Source organism: Xenopus laevis, chromosome 6S (assembly GCF_017654675.1).
Source record: "Xenopus laevis strain J_2021 chromosome 6S, Xenopus_laevis_v10.1, whole genome shotgun sequence".
In the NCBI taxonomy this organism is placed as follows: Eukaryota; Metazoa; Chordata; class Amphibia; order Anura; family Pipidae; genus Xenopus; species Xenopus laevis.
The window spans coordinates 106,401,682-106,420,536 of record NC_054382.1 but is presented as its reverse complement, the minus strand read 5'-3'; the positions used below and the strand labels follow the sequence as shown (position 1 = coordinate 106,420,536).

At 36.9% G+C, this 18,855-nt stretch overlaps 1 protein-coding gene across 1 annotated transcript in view; it reads left to right on the top strand.

Annotated features, from left to right (window-relative positions):
- trpa1.S (transient receptor potential cation channel, subfamily A, member 1 S homeolog) overlaps positions 1–18,855 on the top strand; it is a 55,939-nt gene that overhangs the window by 32,554 nt on the left and 4,530 nt on the right. Inside the window, exons 15-24 of the mRNA XM_018223798.2 lie at positions 293–459; positions 1,390–1,480; positions 3,974–4,033; positions 5,719–5,817; positions 6,804–6,874; positions 10,157–10,370; positions 11,346–11,435; positions 13,064–13,239; positions 15,306–15,435; positions 17,822–18,004. Of these exons, the coding sequence (XP_018079287.1) occupies positions 293–459; positions 1,390–1,480; positions 3,974–4,033; positions 5,719–5,817; positions 6,804–6,874; positions 10,157–10,370; positions 11,346–11,435; positions 13,064–13,239; positions 15,306–15,435; positions 17,822–18,004 (1,281 nt within the window). The remainder of the gene's footprint in view (positions 1–292; positions 460–1,389; positions 1,481–3,973; positions 4,034–5,718; positions 5,818–6,803; positions 6,875–10,156; positions 10,371–11,345; positions 11,436–13,063; positions 13,240–15,305; positions 15,436–17,821; positions 18,005–18,855) is intronic.

Genomic DNA, 18,855 nt, shown 5'->3' with positions numbered 1-18,855 from the left:
TAGGGTTGGATTAAGCTTGTAAGTGCCATGTGTTCGTGCCTAGGCAAAGCCCCAGTGTAGACATCACTAAACAAAGAAAATTTACTCTTCGGCTAAATCTTTGTTTCTATTGGTAGTGAGTGACTAAGAAGGTATTGTTAAAAACTCATTATTTTGAAGTGCCACTTGTGTCAGAAGTAAATGTCACCCCTGTTTCACACCCAATCCATTTTGGAACATTTATATATTTCCAAAAATGTGTTTTGGTGGCAGATACTTTATGTTAAATACATGCACTCTTTCTGCTCTAAAGAACACTGCAATACATCTGGCAGGACGAGAGGGACACGCTAAGGCTGTCAGCGTACTTCTGGACAATGGAGCCTCCATTATACTGAATGCAAATGGAGCTTCGTTTATTCATGAAGCAATACGATATGGGAAAAAAGATGCTGTACTTGCCTCAATTCAGACTGAACGGTAAGAAATCAGTTGTTAAAAACTGCTTATATTTTGTTTATATGCAAACAGTCTACAGGACTACATCATTTGTGGGTAGTTAAAGAGGAAACCAAATTGTTTCTACATGAAAAATAGACTTGTTTAATTATGATACATGTGTCTAAACCTACCATGCATCACTTAGGGGGTTATTTATCAAAATCCAAATTTATCTCATTATTTTCTGAAATATACTCCGACCAAATCCACACGGGTTATTTCCCCTTATTTTTCATTACATTTTCGCAAAAAATTACAGTTTGGGAAAAAAACTCTGAAAATCATACAAAAATGTTAATTGTACGATTTTTTTTCCGGATTTTCTGCCCGGAAAAAAAGAAGTCTTCGGCTTATTGCAAGAAACCCAGCGCATATCAGGATATCTTCAGGACTTCTCCCATTGACTTATATACAACCTCGACAGGTCTGAGATGATGGATTTTCGTATTCTGAGTTTTTACATCCTCAGGGTATAATAAATCCTGAAGAATTTAAGGTTTTTTTATAGTAAAACTCAAATTTTAGAGTTTTTGGCATTCAGACTTTAATAAATAACCCCAATAGTGTGTTTCTCCAGCCTCTTCTAAAGAATGGTTGTAACTACACCTATTAATGCTGGGGCACTCTGGAGGTACCACCAACCTCAATCCTTGTGGTAGCTCCAGGGTTCCCACAACAGGTTCTGCCAATAGGCACACCAGATTTGCGACCATTGAATCAGATGCAAACTGTGTTTTGAGTGGGTGTTCCAAAAGTGACGAGGCCTTCACCCTGAAAATGTCACACGCAGCTTGTGCCCTATTTGCATGTATTTGTACACTGAACTTGCCTTTGTAAATAATCTCTAATGACTTCTATAATGCTCCTTTTGCATCATTTACTGAGCAGTATATATGTATTTTTATACAGATGGGAAGAGGTCCTGCAAACATTCTCACATACTTCCAGTTACAAGTGTGCCATTCTTGAAATGATATATTATCTTCCGGAAACCTTCAAAGTAGGTATCTTGAACTTAGTATCAGAAGATTAAGTTCAATTCTTAAGTGCCAGTTGAGTTTAACATTTCTTTTGATTTAATTACTGAATAATTTTTGAAAAGTTTTTAGAGGAAAAGAAAAAAAAGGTGTAAAATCCACAAAAATGTAAAATCAGGGAAATACATTATGCATTATTTAGTGGTGGGACTACATAAAAATGGTGTAAAATGCTGGGGAACATTAGAGTATGTAAAATTGAGGTTTTATTGTATATTGATTTTTTTTTTGTTTTAGAACAACCTAACCTATTTAATGCTGCTTGTATATTTGTATAATCCAATTTTAATATATGTATTCTAAGGTACAGATGTAGAACTGTAATTACCTAAAAAGCATTAGTATAATAATATAGAGAAAATGTTCAAAATGCATTAAAATGCCCAATGTCTCCTGAGCATGCCAACACCAAGGTTTAGAATATTATTTGTTCAGTTCTTTACAGTGATTTTACCCTAAAACTCACAAACTCGAATTAGAGTTTCAGAAACTCCAATTTTTGCGATTTATTAAGGGCGAAAAACTTAAATGTAAAAATTCAGCATCTAAAAGCTGGCGAGTCCATGGAGAATTGCCCTAAGTTTGATAGAATTAGAATGCAGTTTCTCTGCACTCATAGTTCTTTTCCCCACGTTTTTAATCAATTAAGTTTTTGACATTCAAGCTTTTTAATAAATAAAAGCAATTTCGAGTTTCATGAGTTTTGTGTTTTTTTCAAATTAAAAAAGCTTGAATATATAGATTATATATTAGATTGCAAGCTAACAATGCCCCAAATGTCAATTTATTCTAGAATACCATATATTTTTGTATATTCTGCATTTTGATCAGTTTAAATCTCCAAACCACAATTCTATTAGATACAAAGATACCATCTAAATATGATTGTGATCTTAATAAATGAGCTAGCAATTGAGATTTTCAAGAAATCAGGCTTCTTCAAGTTTTTTTCTAACTGAAAAAAAAACGAATACATTTGGGGGCCGATTCACTAAATTCGAGAGAAGGATTCGAAGTAAAAAAACTTTGAATTTCGAAGGTTTTTTTGGGCTACTTCGACCATCGAATGGGCTACTTCGACCTTCGACTACGACTTCGAATCGAATGATTCCAACTAAAAATCGTTCGACTATTCGACCATTCGATAGTCGAAGTACTGTCTCTTTAAAAAAAACTTCGACCCCCTAGTTCGGCAGAGAAAAGCTACCGAAGTCAATGTTAGCCTATGGGGAAGATCCCCATAGGCTTGCCTAACTTTTTTTGTTCGAAGGATTTTATCGTTCGATCAAAGGAATTATCCTTCGATCGTTCGATTGAATTTTCTGCGCTAAATCCTTCCACTTCGATATTCAAAGTCGAAGGATTTCAATTCCTAGTTGAATATCGAGGGTTAATTAACCCTCGATATTCGACCCATAGTGACTCAGCCCCTTGATTTCTAAAACATCTTGGCTGCAAGCTTACTTATGAAAAAACTTGAATTGCAAAAACGTGATCACCTAAAATAAAGAAAACTTCCTTCCCAAGGGATATGCTTACTTTTGGTTATGCCCCCTTATTTATAAATTGGCATATTGAGTACCTTATGTCAATGTTTTGTGTAAATGTATTTATTTGAGTGTGTGTATTATTTTGTGTACATATATGAATGAGTGTGAGTTAGCATACAAATGTCCTCAGCATATTCTCATTTTGAATTTAATGCAGATCCCCAAGAGTGGATCTCTGAGAGTCTGGGACTCTTAGGGGGTTATTTATCAAAATCGGGGTATAATAAATCTCGAAAAGTTTTTTTTTACACTACAAAAATTACACCATCTTAACCCCCTCCCAAACTGATTTAAAATGGATTGAGGCAAAGTACAAAACTGCCCTGTGGTCTGACATAATTTTAAATTATTTTTGGAAATCATGGATGGGCGAATCTGTCCTGTGAAACGGCGAAAAATTTCACTAAACGTTAAAAACAAATCACGAAACGCATTGGGCGTCAAAATAATTTTGACGCACAGCAATTTTGACGCAAGCGCCAATTTATATAGGCGCGAGTTAAACGCATTAAAGTCAATAGGCACCCGAATAATTTTACCGAGCGTCAATTTTTATGCATGCTAATTTCGAAGCACAACAATTTTTTTTTGTTTGCAGTTGCGCGAAAATATTCACGCGTGTATAAGTATATAAAAGCATGTTTTAGTAAAGATATATCTAAGTAACCCTTGTTATTACCTTTAGAAACCACTGTTAGTGGCATAAAACAATGGAGGTGTAAAGGGCAGACAGGCCTCAGCTCAAGCGAGTGTATGAAGAATTGGGTCCGCTTCAAGTTAGCAGGGCCAGTTCCAGATTTTGTTCAGTCCAATTCATTTTTAATCAGGGCTGAATACTGCCTTAGATCTGAATACTGAGGCAGATGCAATGATATTTCCAATGTATATATTGTTTTTCTTTTCAAGACTTTATTAGACAGATGTATGACTGAATCTGCTGGAGACAAGAAAAGTCCTAACTTCTATGTAAGTTTTGCAATATATTTTTGCCAGTATAATTTATTACATACCAAATCAGTATACAAATCTGGATTGTCTGTAGGTTTCATTTATGTAACAGAACACAGTGTGCAAAGTGCAAAAAATTGGGCATTTTTTTGCACACCTCGTTCTGCTCCGTTAGGACATACTGCTTTCCCATGCAGTCAGAGATGTATTGGTGTGGAATGGGAGATATACATTTGTTCCCCCTCCAACCCTTGCAGATAAGATAACTACAGAAGGCACAGGCCACAAAGGGGTCTTTTATTTACTTTGCACTGAATAATTTGTATATAGGGTATTTCACGTTACTCAGCAATTCATATCCCTCTGGTGCTCACTGAGGGGAAATCGCCAATTCCGAAACCCATATAGTGACAGCAAAGTCCAGGGTACTCAGAAAATGTTCCTCTTTATTATATCTGAAGACACATTACAGACAGATGTAAATCATTGCTGTCTTGGCTTAAATCATTTAGTGGAGCTGAATTCTACCACCCCATGAATTGCATTTGACAGCTCTGATGATTGGCACATTTTAAAAAAGGCTTTTATAAAAGTGCCAGTTGGTGAAAACACGTAAATTTAATTGTACTAATATGTGAATGCACTTGCTCCAAATGGTGCACAACTGAGTAATGTAGGTGAGAAGTTACATCAATTAATTAGCTGCTATGTGTGTCAAAGGGATCACTTCTGGGGCACCAATGCTATCCCCTAGCTGCAAGTGAATTACTTGTGTAGGTACAAAAGAAACCCTGAAAGTACACTCCCTCAAGGCAGGTGTTGATTAGTGATGGGCGAATTTCGCGAAACGCCGAAAAATTCGCTAAACGCCACCGCGTCTCGTTTTTGACGCCGGCGCCCCTTTTTTTTTTTAATGCCGGCACCCGTTTTTGACGCTGGCGCCCGTTTTTGACGTGAATTTTCGCGGGCGTTTTGCTAATTTATTTGCTGGCGGCGAATCGCGCAAATTCGGCGCATCACTAGTGTTGATTCATGGCTTTTATATTTGCACCCTGTCATCTGCACATGTTGTATACATTGATATACAGTTTATTAGAGAAGTCTTTTCAGAAGGCATTTCAACACTAGGCTCAAGTTTCAAGGAGTGCTTCGATGCAAATGCTTTTGTAAATGGCTCAAGCAAGTTCAACTTTGAGCTTTGTACCTCACTTTTTGTTTAGGAATAAGATCTCTTATAGATTTTAGCAACACAAACATACTGTATGGAGTAGTGCAACACAATCACTCTTACCACTTTTTGTAGCTTTGGTTGCCAAATGTAACTCTCTCTGTCCAGGTTAAGTATTCACTCCAAGAAATATATTCCAGCAGCATTCCAATATTGTAAATAGATGTGGCTTATTTGTGCCACAAAACACGCAATGTTTCTGGACTCACCAGCCCTTTATCAAACCTATACACCAAGTAACATACAAGCCTTAAATAAGTCTATAAGGGGAGGGGAACACAACTCAAACCAACCTCCCATAGATTTTAGACACTAAGGGGCTATTTTTATTCCAGCTAGGGGATAAAAACAAACAACATTAAACTATTATATAAATTAAGGAACGATGCTCATAATGTGATATTTAATGTGTTTTAATACATTTCAGAATGAATATTTAAAAACTAACCTTGCTGTCATTCTTCTGTTTCTTTAGATAGAATACAACTTCAAATGTCTTCAGTGTCCACTGAATTGCAGAAAAGCGCACAAGGGGGAAAATAATGTACATTTTGAACCATTAACAACTTTAAATGTACGTTTTAAAACTATATAAATATCATTTTGTAACTGTACGAACTGAAGGAAATAAAACTTGAGTTATTGGAACAACGTAGACCAGGACTGGCTAACTGGCAGCCTATGTGCAGGATGTGGGTCCAACAAACTGCTCATCTGTTTCTGTGGCCTCTTATTATGTCATCTTCATTTCAGTATATTCTGGCCTTTTAACATGTATTATTATTATTTTAACAATAGATGCAATAAACACTTCATCTGAGACATCACTAATAAGCTAGAATTAGTGGATTTCGGCAACCAGGGCTGTTTTATGGTTTAACACAAAAGGCAGAAATAGCAAAACACGAATTCAGTGCAATTCAAATCTCAATTTTAGCCCATGGATCGTGTGGTTAGAATAATGACAATGGAATAACTTTTATAAATAACTTTTATTAATGAAATACAAGTAACTAATAAAACATGATAACACTTGAAAAGGACCAACAGGCAAATGATTGTACCTTGAATGTACAGCTCTTTTCCTATCCTGGTTAGAGAATGATCTACCAAGGGGAGACATATGCAGGTTGGATTTTCAGTCTAAAATACTTTTCCTCTTTCATTTGTCCTAAAAAAAACAAAGCCAAAATAACACTGGGGTGACACAAAAATAAAAAGGGACATCATCTGCAATGGTCCAATCAAAGCCTGATTTCAGTCCAACTGAGAATTTTTGGCAATTTGTTTGAAAATAAAGGTGCATCAGTGTTTTCAGGGCAAGCTGAATAGTTCCTTTAAAACTTCTGTGGTGTTTATACAAAGGGCCTGTAGGTGTCACTGTGCTCAAGAGTTATACTGTGTATACGTAGTACTTTCTATACTGCTTAAGAGTAATAGAGTTGGAAGCTACTGTTGAAGTGTAATGGCTGCAGGAACCTGCTAATAAAGCACTGTTATACTCTACTCATCCTCGGTTACCAAAACACCTTCCATAACGCTATTCTTGTGTTCTTCTAGGCCATGGTGCAACATCAGCGTATAGATCTTTTGTCTCATCCTGTATGTAAGGAATATTTGCTTATGAAATGGTATGTACCTAATTACTAAGTACTGTTACACAAGAAAATTGAATAACTACACATTTCTTTATTTTAAAATGGGTTTGATCTTTGACTTAAAGGAGAAGGAAAGCTACTGAAGCAGTTGATTGCCAATAGATTAGCCATAATAGTGCAAGCTATAACACTACAGTATTCTGCAGAATGCTTTACCATACCTGAGTAAACTGCTCTAGAAATGTTCTCTGTTTGTTTAGGATAGCAGCTGCCATATTGGCTTTGTGAGACATCACTTCCTGCCTGAGTCTCTCCCTGCTCACTATAGCTCTGGACTCGGATTACAGCAGGGAGGGGGAGAGGAGCAAACTGAGCATGCTCAAGGCCATGCCCTGGAGGTTTAAGCTGAAAACAGGAAGTCTGATACAGAAGCCCATGTGTACACAATAGAAGGAAAGAAATGTGGTGTTTCTTTTGACAGAGGACTCAGAGCAGCATTACATTGAGGCTTTACCGGTGTATTTATATAGACCTTTCTAATAAAGCTTACTTAATTTTAGCCTTTCCTTCTCCTTTAAAGGAGAAGGAAAGCTACGGAGGCATTTTATTGCCAATAGATTAGCTGCAATAGTGCAAGCTAGAATGCTATATTTATTCTGTAGAATATTTTACCATACCTGAGTAAAAAGCTCTAGAGACTCTCTGTTTGTTTAGACTAGGAGCTGCAGTATTAATGTGGTGTGACATCACTTCCTGCCTGATTCTCTCCCTGCTCTGGGCTCAGATTACAGTAGAGAAGGGAGGGGTGGGGGGAGAGGAGCAAACTGAGCATGCTCTTGCCCAGGGCAATGAGGTTTAAGCTGAAGGCAGGAAGTCTGATACAGAAGCCCATGTGTACACAATAGAAGGAAAGAAATGCAGTGTTTCTTTTGACAGGGGACTCAGAGCAGCACTACTTTGGGGGTTTACTGGTATATTTAGATGGACCTTTCTGATAAGGCTTACTTAGTTTTAACCTTTCCTTCTCCTTTAAGCCCTGCTTTAACGTTATGCCCCATTCTTTTACTTTACAGTATTCTTCCCATCTTTCTGTCAGCACAAAGGTTGCAGTATTTATGGTACATATCCATTGTTGGTGTTGTTGTGTACCATTTGAACCTCTGAATGCTTTTCCAGTGGCCATCCTTCCAGACAGGAAAAGTTGTTGGCAATCATTGTGGCACCAAACTGGGCAGAGTGATCTTTTGAAAAAGTTTTTCCAAAACAAAATAAACAAGCATTGCTTTCTAAACAAAGGTCTGTTGGGCTTAATGAAGTCGTTTGCACATGGATAGGAAACTGGCTACAGGATCGGGTACAGAGGGTAAAGAGACGCTTAAGGGGTGATATGATAACTATGTATAAATATATAAGGGGATCATATAATAATCGCTCTAATGCTTTATTTACCAGTAGGTCTTTCCAGCTGACACAAGGTCACCCATTCCGATTAGAAGAACAGAGGTTCCGCCTAAATATTCGGAAGGGGTTTATTATAGTGAGAGCTGTGAAGATGTGGAATTCTCTCCCTGAATCAGTTGTTCAGGCTGATACATTAGATAGCTTTAAGAAGGGGTTGGATGGTGTTTAGCAAGTGAGGGAATACAGGGTTATGGGAGATAGCTCATAGTACAAGTTGATCCAGGGACTGGTCCGATTGCCATTTTGGGGGTCAGGAAGGAATTTTTTCCCCCTCTGAGGCAAATTGGAGAGGCTTCAGATGGGGGTTTTTGCCTTCTTCTGGATCAACTGGCAGTTAGGCAGGTTAAAAAAAGTGAAAAGGTCGTACTTTATGGACATATGTTTTTTTCAACCTAATTTTCTATGTTACTATGTATTGCTATATCTAGTAGGAAGAGGTTCTATGAACCATGTAAACAAATTTAGAGAATAACATTAAATCAATAATAAAAACAACTTTGTATTTGTAACTTCTGGGAACATTATAGTTAAATAATTCAGTTGTAGCTTTTTGGTATCACTTCCCAGATTCCATCTAAACAGCAAAATCAATGGTGGTGCTTTAAGACACAGCAAAACTGTTTAGAAAAAACAAATTTTGGTAAATGACATAGTGTAGAAAATATTTAAAGATAGCCCAGAGGCACAAATGGCACACAACACCCCTACAACTCCAACAATGGAATTGTGCCCTAAAATACTGCAACCTATTGCTGACACTCCTTTTTTTGCTTCAAATCTAACAGCTGAGTACTAGTATAGGATCTATTATCTGGAATGTTTGGGACCTGGGGGTTTCCAGATAAGGGTTTTTCATCATTTGTATCACCATACCCAATGTCTGGTAAAAATCATTTGACCATTAAAGGGGCTTCATGTGAGCTTCTTCATACTGAAATAAGAAACTTTGTACATACAATCAATTAAATATTCTTCATCATTTCTGAAATAATCAAGTTTATGTTCGCTATTCCTCTCTCAGCATCTGTTTCTCTTCATTCTGTCTTCATGCAGGAGATGGGTGTCAGTTATTTATTGACAGTTAGATCCAATATATCTTATAGGTCGGCTTCCTTTCCAAGCAGATATATAAGAGCTCACTTAAATAACTGATTCCAGTACAAACAAAATCTAACAAAATAACTGCCTTTTGCACAAATCCTGCATGTAGAGAGACATGATGTCTGGTGATTTGAATAGAGTGAGCTCTATTACATCTTCTAGGCAAAAGGAGCCCCCTATAAGATATAATGGATCTAACTGTCAGTGGATATCTGACACCCAAATCCTGTATGAAGAGAGAATGAAGAGAAACAGATGCTGAGAGAGGGATAGTGAAGATAAACTTGATTATTTCAGAAATGGTACAGAATTTTTAATTGACTGTATTAAAATTTCTTATTTCAGTATGATGAAGCTTATATTAAATTTTCATTTTCGTGATCTTTCCCCTTTAAACATACCCATTGGGATTGTTTTGCCATCAGTGTGTGTCCATGCAGCTTATTTAGGATCAAGTACAAGGTAATGTTTTATTTTTGCAGAGAAATTCTTTTTTTTTAAAAAATTAGAATTACTTCTTTAAAATGGAATTTGGAGCTGTCTGGATAACGGGTTTCCAGATAAGTGATTCCATACTTGTAGAAGCTGAATCAAACGCAGTAGTTCTTTGTAGTTGCTACTTTTTGCTTATTTCAGAACCTGCCAGAAGCTGGAATATAAGTGGAGTATTAATACAACCAAATATCTATTTTTGTTGTTCTGAATTTTGTTATTCTGAATTCTTTAATTATTTTTTTCTGTATTTTTCTCTAGGATGGCCTATGGATTTAAGGCACATCTCCTCAACCTTGCAATATATTCCCTTGGTCTTATTCCTCTCACTCTGCTGATTATCAATACAGTGCGTCCGGAATCTATAGGCATAATGGAACACTGTGACCGGTTGAAGCGAGCCTATATTTTTAACTCGTCCATGAGGCCAGAATGTGTAAACATGTCCAGAAAGCTTGAACCATTACAGCTAAAGGTACATCTGTGAATTGAATATTAAAGCGGTGTAATATTAATGTAACATGGAAAGGACAGTAAGATGGATAAGGAGTTGGATGGACAGTTGAATGAAGCCATAGTTGAATTCCTCCTGACTTTTTCTGTATAAAATTATACCAGCTTGCTGGCCATTTACAGGCCAAATATGGCTACTTCCACTTTTAGCCAAATCAACAGCTTAGTGGCCTATATATTCCACTAAACCTTGCTTTAAAGGGGACATATCGCATAACTCAAAATCCCCCTAATCGTGCAGGCAATAGTGAACAGTGATGGGCGAATTTGTCCCATTTCGCTTTTCCATGAAGTTCGCGAATTCCCTGCAGAATTTGCGAGACGGCGGAAAATTTGGGAAACTCAAATTTTGACGCCAGCATCAATTTGCGGGCGTCAAAATTGATACCTTCGTTGGACATTCGACGCTTATTAAAATCAATGGGTGTCCGTTTACTTGTAGCCGTCAAATTTCGCAAATGTATTTGCTGCCGTGAAACGCGGAAAATTTGCAGCGAATTCGCGCCTGTTGAATAAATTCACCCATCACTAGTAATGAATACAGCATGGTGCCTGTTTAACTCTGGGCCACAAATTATCATTACCGACCCCTTTAATGGAGGTCCCACACAGATCCACTGTGGTCCCTGTCAGCATTTAAGATAAGTGATGGGGGTGTCCTAATGGTTCTTGCCAGAAGCAGTGAGTAGCCAATGGCCCTGAATTCACACAAGCAAAGATAAGCTATAGTTTCCTGTCAGGTCCATATACTGTATATTCTAATTGGTTCCTATCTTACAGTCCAAATGCTAAGTGCCGCCAGCATCTTTTCCAGGATTTTTGTTTTCTTTGATTTAAAATTTTTATTTTTATTATTCTCTTGTGTACTTTGACAGTTTCTGGTTATATTCAGCAGCTTTTACCTATTCCTACTGTTTTTTTATTTTTTATTTTACAGGATACACAGTACACCCGAGTCTGTATGAGCCTTGTGCTTTGTATGAGTGTATTCGGAATCATAAAAGAGGGTGTGCAACTCTGTCAGCAGGTGATGTTTTTTCTTATACGGAGGTACCTTGGTTTACAAGTGGTGCATTTATTGTTAAAGTGATACTACAACATTTCTATTACTGATTGGAGCTGTGTCAGCTTGAATAGCACCAACTGTAAAGTTTGGTGGAGTAATGATGGTCTGGGGCTGTTTTTTATGGTGTGGGCACCTAAATGTCACCCAAGGACTGCCTTAAAAGGATAGGGACACTCCTCAGGTTTTACCAGAATTGCATTCTTCAAATGCATCCAAAAGTTCTTGGGCTGACAGGGAAAGTTACTATACCGTGTTAGTAAAAATGTTACAGGGCAACCCTTAATAAATAACAAAAGTGGTATAAAGGTGATATCTTTATTGTAGGGATGCACTGAATACAGGATTCTGTTTGGGATTCCGCCAGGATTTGGCTTTTTTTCAGCAGGTTTCGGATTCGGACGAATCCTTCTGCCTGGCTGAACCGAATTCTAATTTGCATATGCAAATTAGGGGCGGGGAGGGAAATTGTGTGACTTTTTGTCACAAAGCAATGAAGTAAAAAATGTTCTCCCCTTCCCACCCATAATTTGCATATGCAAATTAGGATTCGGTTCGGTATTCGGCCGAATCTTTCGCAAAGGATTCGGGGGTTTGCCTAATCCAAAATAGTGGATTCGGTGCATCCCTACTTTATTGGCTAACTAATATAGTCATAGCAAGCTTTCAGAACATTTTAGTTCCTTTTTCAAGCTTACAGATTTGTTAATACTTTTTGCAAGATCAATCAGAACAGTAAGGTGCCCCTTATCCATCCATGAGCTGATTAGTTGGAGAGAAGACTAAATGGACCCATGTATAGCCACCTAAATTGTGCTTTCTAATAAGCAGGGCCTCCTTTACCTGCTGTATTTGTAGATTATCAGTATTTTTGATGCATACACCCTTCCATTGTACAGTGCTGTAGAATGTGTTGGTACCTTATAAGAACATTTTGATAATAACAGTTAAAGGATAAGTAAACTTTAAAAATAAGTGAATGTAAAATTGATGAGGGTGTTATTCTAAGAACTTTTGCAATGTACATTCATTATTTATTTTTTTTAAATTCCAAGATATTAAAGGATACATGTGCTGTTAATATGAATGAATTTTGTTCCAACAGTGCCACCTGCTGGTCAGTTTCCCACCAGTCTGGCCACCAAGTAGTCAAGGAAGTTGTCAGGAGAAAGAAAGAAAGAAAGAGGCTGCTCTGATGTTCTTCTGCTTAGGAAAGATTTGAGAACGTTTTCTAATTGTTTTCCTAAGCAGAAGAACATCAGAGCAGCCTCTTTCTTTCTTTCTCCTGACAACTTCCTTGACTACTTGGTGGTCAGACTGGTCAGAAATTGACCAGCAGGTGGTGCTGTTGTAACAAAATTCCTTCATATTAATAGCATATGTATCCCTTAATATCTCGGGATCCAAAAAAAATAAATGATGAATGTAAATTACAAAAGTGCTTAGAATAGTACTCTCGTCAATTTTACATTCACCTATTTTTAAGGTTTACTTATTCTTTAAGCACAGCTTCAGTGCAATCAAGTCTCAGCATGCCTATATTATGATCAGTATTTATGTTTTAAAGTTTTAAACCCCATCCTACATTTCAGAAACTTGCCTACATCTTTGACGGAAGCAACATTATAGACTGGTCCATCTATATATCCAGTATCATTTTTGTATCATCTCTGTGTTACTCTCCACTTGTGGTGTCACATTTGCAGTGGCAATTTGGAGCAATTGCTGTATTTGCATCTTGGGTTAACTTTCTGATTTATCTTCAGAGGTAAGAATACAATACATTATCTAAGCCTATTTAATTCTGCGTGTAGCAAGAATGTGGGAGCTTTGTTTGGGTGTACAACCACTGGCACTGTAAAATGCCTTGGAGTGCAAGTTGATGGGCTATTCATACAATTTAGAATTTATTGTAGCCACAGTATGCAAATTCCACTAGCTTTTGACTTAAATTTATTTTTTATAGACTTTACTGTCTGACTCTAGTATTTTGTTTGTGTTGAGACTAAATCACTAAGGGTGTTGTGGTGATTAGACATACGTGAGGACAGTGAACAGGGGCGTAACTACAGAGGAAGCAGACCCTGCGTCTGCCGGGGTTGCCCAGGAGGTATAGGGGCCCTATGAGACCCTAATTAATGAGCAATTTCAAAATATATTGGTAAAAAAGGGCAACTTGTGGTTATGTTGGGGGCCATAAAATGAATTTGCTATGCGGCCCAGTAACATTAGGCCACTGACAGTGAAGTTGTGGAATGCACTGCTGGATGATGATGTGATGGCTGTTTAAGAGGGGCTTGGATGATTTCTTGGACAAGCTCATAAAATGTTACATTTTACAATTTTCATTTGAGTGTTAGCCACACTGAACTGCTCAGCGGGCTCTAGGCAGCTGTTGAGAAGCCAAGCTTAGGGTTTGTTGCAAATCATCAAGCAGAAAATAGAGTTTGTCTGTCAGAAGATTCTGATGCTAATTGCTGGTTTCTGAGCCACCATATAATGTGAACTGGAATGAATTGCTAATTAGACTTGTATCTTTGCATTTACATTCTATATATATAGAATATTGTTATTATATTATATTGTTAGGTAAGTGACAGCAGAATAGAGCATGTGCTGTAAATCAGCAGAAAAGAAGATGGGGGGCTACTAGGGGGAATTTTAGAGGCACAGATCTTCCCTGCTACAGGGATTTGGTTGCTTTGGGCCGGTAGATAAAACATAATGTTATACATTTCCACCCTACTTCTTTTTTAGGCTTTAGTTCACCATATATTTCATAATTCTCTTCAAGTTAAAAAGACTATTAGTTTATGATGAATGAAAGTTTCCTAGAGGCAGAAGAATGCTACTGAAATCACATTAAAGATACGTTTAATTGGCTTTTCTCTCTCCTAATATTAAAAAAGTTTAAATTTTGCTTTAGGAAATAACAGAATATTGCCAGATCTTAAATGGAGAACAAAAGTGACCAGTATTTTCATCTAATATTGTGTTAAGGTTCTTAATAAAAACTGTCTAAGAAGACAAGTACAGGTATGGGATCCGTTATTCAGAAACCCATTATCCAGAAATCTCCGAATTATGGTAAGGCCACCTCCCATAGACTCCAGTCCAAATAAATAAATTTTTTTAAAAATTATTTGCTTTTTCTCTATAATTAAAAAACAATGGCTTGTATTTGATTCCAAGTAAGATATAATTAAACCTTCTTGAAGGCAACATAATCTTATTGGGTTTAATCCATTTTAAATCTTATTTTAGTAAACTTATTTTAGTAAAGTATGAAGATCTACATTACGGAAAGATCTGTTATACAGAAAACCCGAGGTCCCAAGCATTCTGGATAACAGGTCCCACACCTGTATTGGAAATGTATGAGCATTTTCATGAGAACAGGAGATTGTTAACAGGAAAAGTTTTGTTGAATTTGGATAATTTGCAACAATTTGCTTCTTGGTCTTTTTACTGCTTGCTTTTAGGCTGATGCAGATTTGCTTGTAAGTAGAAAGCTTTGTGCCTGTTGCAGTAACTTTGGAGACAGGTACCCTACTTATTGTAACATTACACTCATAATCAGACTTATCATTCAGACTTGAGCAGTAGTCAGATTTTGCTATTAACCCACCATGACATCTGTCTCCCCGAAGTCAGTGCAAATGGGACAGCGCTTTCTGTTTAATCAGTGAGTATATTATAAGGTGAGGGTTGGTTATTGTAGGCAGGTGTCTATAAATATATCCTTTTTTTTCATTATGTGCATTTCTACAAAAAGCTGCAAAGTTAATTATTTAAAAGGAAATAACATGTTCCCAATGTTGATCTTTTTTACAGGTTTGAAAGTTATGGAATTTACATTGTGATGTTTTGGGAGATTTTGAGAACCCTATTGCGAATCGTATTTCTCTTCTTTTTCCTAATTCTGGCGTTTGGATTGAGTTTCCATATTTTTCTCTACCCCCAGGTTTGCTGCATGCTTTAATCCAGTGTCTCTGCAGGCTGGTACTATAAGCTGTAGTTTCAGCACTGTACTTTATTTTATTGAAATACCTCTAAACTAATAATTGGGGATGCACCAAATCCAGGATTTGGTTCGGGATTCGGCCAGGATTCTGCCTTTTTCAGCAGGATTCGGATTCGAATCCTTCTGGCTGGCAGAACGAAATCTGAATCTTAATTTGTGTATGCAAATTAGGGGTGATTAGGGACGGGGAGGGAAATCGCGTGACTTTATGTTACAAAACAATTTGCTTATGCAAATTAGGATCCGGATTCGGTCCGGTATTTGGCCGAATCTTTCACGAAGGATTCGGGGGTTCACCCGAATCCAAAATAGTGGATTTGGTGCATCCTGAATAATAATAGCAGTGCTTTATTGCTGACATAACTATACACTGTATTTAAGATTTAAGATGACCAGAAACCAGACAATGCAGTGTGCTTTCTGATCTGTATTTATTGTGTCTGGGGTATAACTTTTTTAGCATAGGCTGTGAGCTTTTTACAGTCAAAGCCAACCACTGTGCAGGGGGTTGGCAAGATTAAATACATAAAAAATTAAAACAAACCGTATAACTTAGTTTTGTCTATGAGGAATCCGTGATGTAAGTAGAATGATGGCAAGAAAGTCAAGGTTAATTCAATGAGTTCAAAAACCCATCGGAAATATTAATCATGCTTATAATTTGTAATGGTGCTTGAAATATATTTCTATATGAATGTGACCTAAAACATCAATCTGATTCTCGAACAAGTCATAAAAGTACATGAAGAAAATCATGGATTTATTGAAAAAATTATCCAATAGCATATCTGCATGTGGCAAAAGTAAGTGAATTAGCATTTGGTGTGACCCCTTGTGCAGCAATAGCTGCAACTAAGGGGCAGATTTATTAAGGTTTGAATGGTAAATTTGAATTTGAATTTTCAGATTTTTTTTTTTGGTCAAACTCAAATTCGAATTTGAAATCACCAACTCGTATTTGAATGTGAGATTTATCACACCTCAACCCTGGAAACAGTTCTAATGTGAATATTCGCCACCTAAAACCTGTCGAGTTCATGTACAAGTCAATGGCAGAGGTCTGTTGAACCATTTGAATATGTTAATTGACTTCCTGACATTCAAGGTGTTTTTTCAGAGGAAAACTTGATTTGAATTCAATGCAAATTTTTAGGTCGTTCGTATTCGATCGAATATTAGATGTTCGAGTTTTTTTCATAAATAACCTCCCATTCGAGTTGGAGGTACATTCAGCTTTATTTTTAAAGTTAAAAAAAAATTCACATAACTTTGAAATTCGACCTTTGATTAATTCTGCCCCTAAATGTTTGTGGTAACTGTTGATCAGTCCTGCTTATCGACTAGGAGGAATTTTATCCCATTCCTCCATACAGAATAGCTTCAGCTCTTGGATGATGGTGGGTTTCCTCACATGCACCACTCACTCTAGACTTTCCTGCAACATTTCAATTGGATTAAGGTCAGGACTTTGACTTGGCCATTCCAGAATATTCACTTTATTCTTCTTTAAAGGTATACACACTTTGTGGATGATGTTATCCTTGGTTATCAAGTATAAGAGGTTAAACCTTCAGAGTAAGGTACCACCAGACCTTCCAAACTGTCACAAATTGCAGATAGTATCACTATGGAGAACCATTGTTTCATCAGTCAGTTATCCTTTTATTAGAAAATGCAAAATTTGTTTCGGATCAAAGATCCTTCCTCAGGTGATTGTTTATACAAGCACCTGAGGAAGGATCCTTTATCTGAAACATGTAGTGCATTTTCTAAATAAAAGGATAACTGACTGATGAAACAATGGTTCTCCAGAGTGATACTATCTGCAATTTATTCTTCTTTAACCATTCTTTGGTAGAAATACTTGCATGTTTAGGATCGTTGTCTTGCCGCATGACCCACTGTCTCTTGAGATTCAGTTTACACACAGATGTCTTGACATTTTCATTTAGAATTCTCTGGTATAGCTCTGAATTCATTGTTCCATCAATGATGGCAAGCCGTCCAAAGTGACTCTCAGGTATTCACTTACTTTTGCCACACGCAGTTATGTTATTGGATTATTTTTTCAAAAAATACATGACCAAATATAATGATTTTTGTTTCATTTGTTTAACTAGATTTTCTTCATGTACTTGTATGACTTACAGATGATGTTTTAGGTCACATTCATATAAAAATGTTAACAACTTTCAAGCACCACTGTATGTACATTCCATATTTTGTACAATTTAGCTCAGTTAAGTTGAAGGGGTCTGAAAGATCACCGCTCTTCTCAAAGTTTAACAAATCTCACATTTTTCTCTGTTTGTTATTTTCATTATAGATGACCTTCAGCAGACCCTACTTTGCCTTAATGCAGTCATTCACTATGATGTTGGGAGATATTAACTATCAAGAAGGATTCCTTAAACCGCTTCTTGATGACCAAATACAGTTCCCATTCTTTACGTTTATCCACCTTATTGTGTTTACATTGTTGATACCAATCCTACTTATGAATTTGCTTGTAAGTTTTTGGTATGAGTTTCAGAATTGTATCCTGCTCTTCTCATATATCCAACATATTTCCTACTTTATTCCTTTTAGCATCTCAACCCATAGACTCAGACCAGATCATAGGAAAAATCAGGTAGACAAAGGCTCCACTAATTGTTCAGTACAGCCCAATAACATGCACCTGCCTACCGGATTTATCAGTGCTTGTACTAATAGGAACAAAACACCAAAAATGGAAATGATTAATTAATAAGACTTAACATGCGTTTTATCTGTATTTTGTACACATAAAATATTTTTTGTGCAGGCTGTGTCTTGGTCTATTAAGACACTTGAGGGCCCATGCCCAGGCAACTTTAGGGGTAGAGTCCCTTGGATGCCTATATACAAAACAAAGTGCTTTGAAAACATGCACCAATCTCCAGCCCATGAGCTGGTCATGAGACCACATAAATGCAGAGCTTTCTGGGTTTTTAATAGGATGTTTTGCAATGTGACAAATCTTTTTGTAACAAAACAAGGAAGTAAAAAATGTTTTCTCCTTCCCACCCCTAATTTGCATATGCAAATTAGGATTCAGATTCGGTTCGGTATTCGGCCAAATCTTTCGCTAAGGATTCGGGGGTTCAGCCGAATCCAAAATAGTGGATTTAGTGCATCCCTAATAAATAAACAAGCAATATTTTTATAGCCTCACTTGTTAATTATGTTATCATTCATCAAAAATGTAGAAGACATCACCATCAAGGAATATAGCTTCTTATGGCTTTGATGTGAAAAGGTGCAACGGTTCAGGCCATTACTCAGCCCTTTATCAAGCTGCAGAGTAAAGGCCTGAAACGTTGCAGTTTTTCACATCAA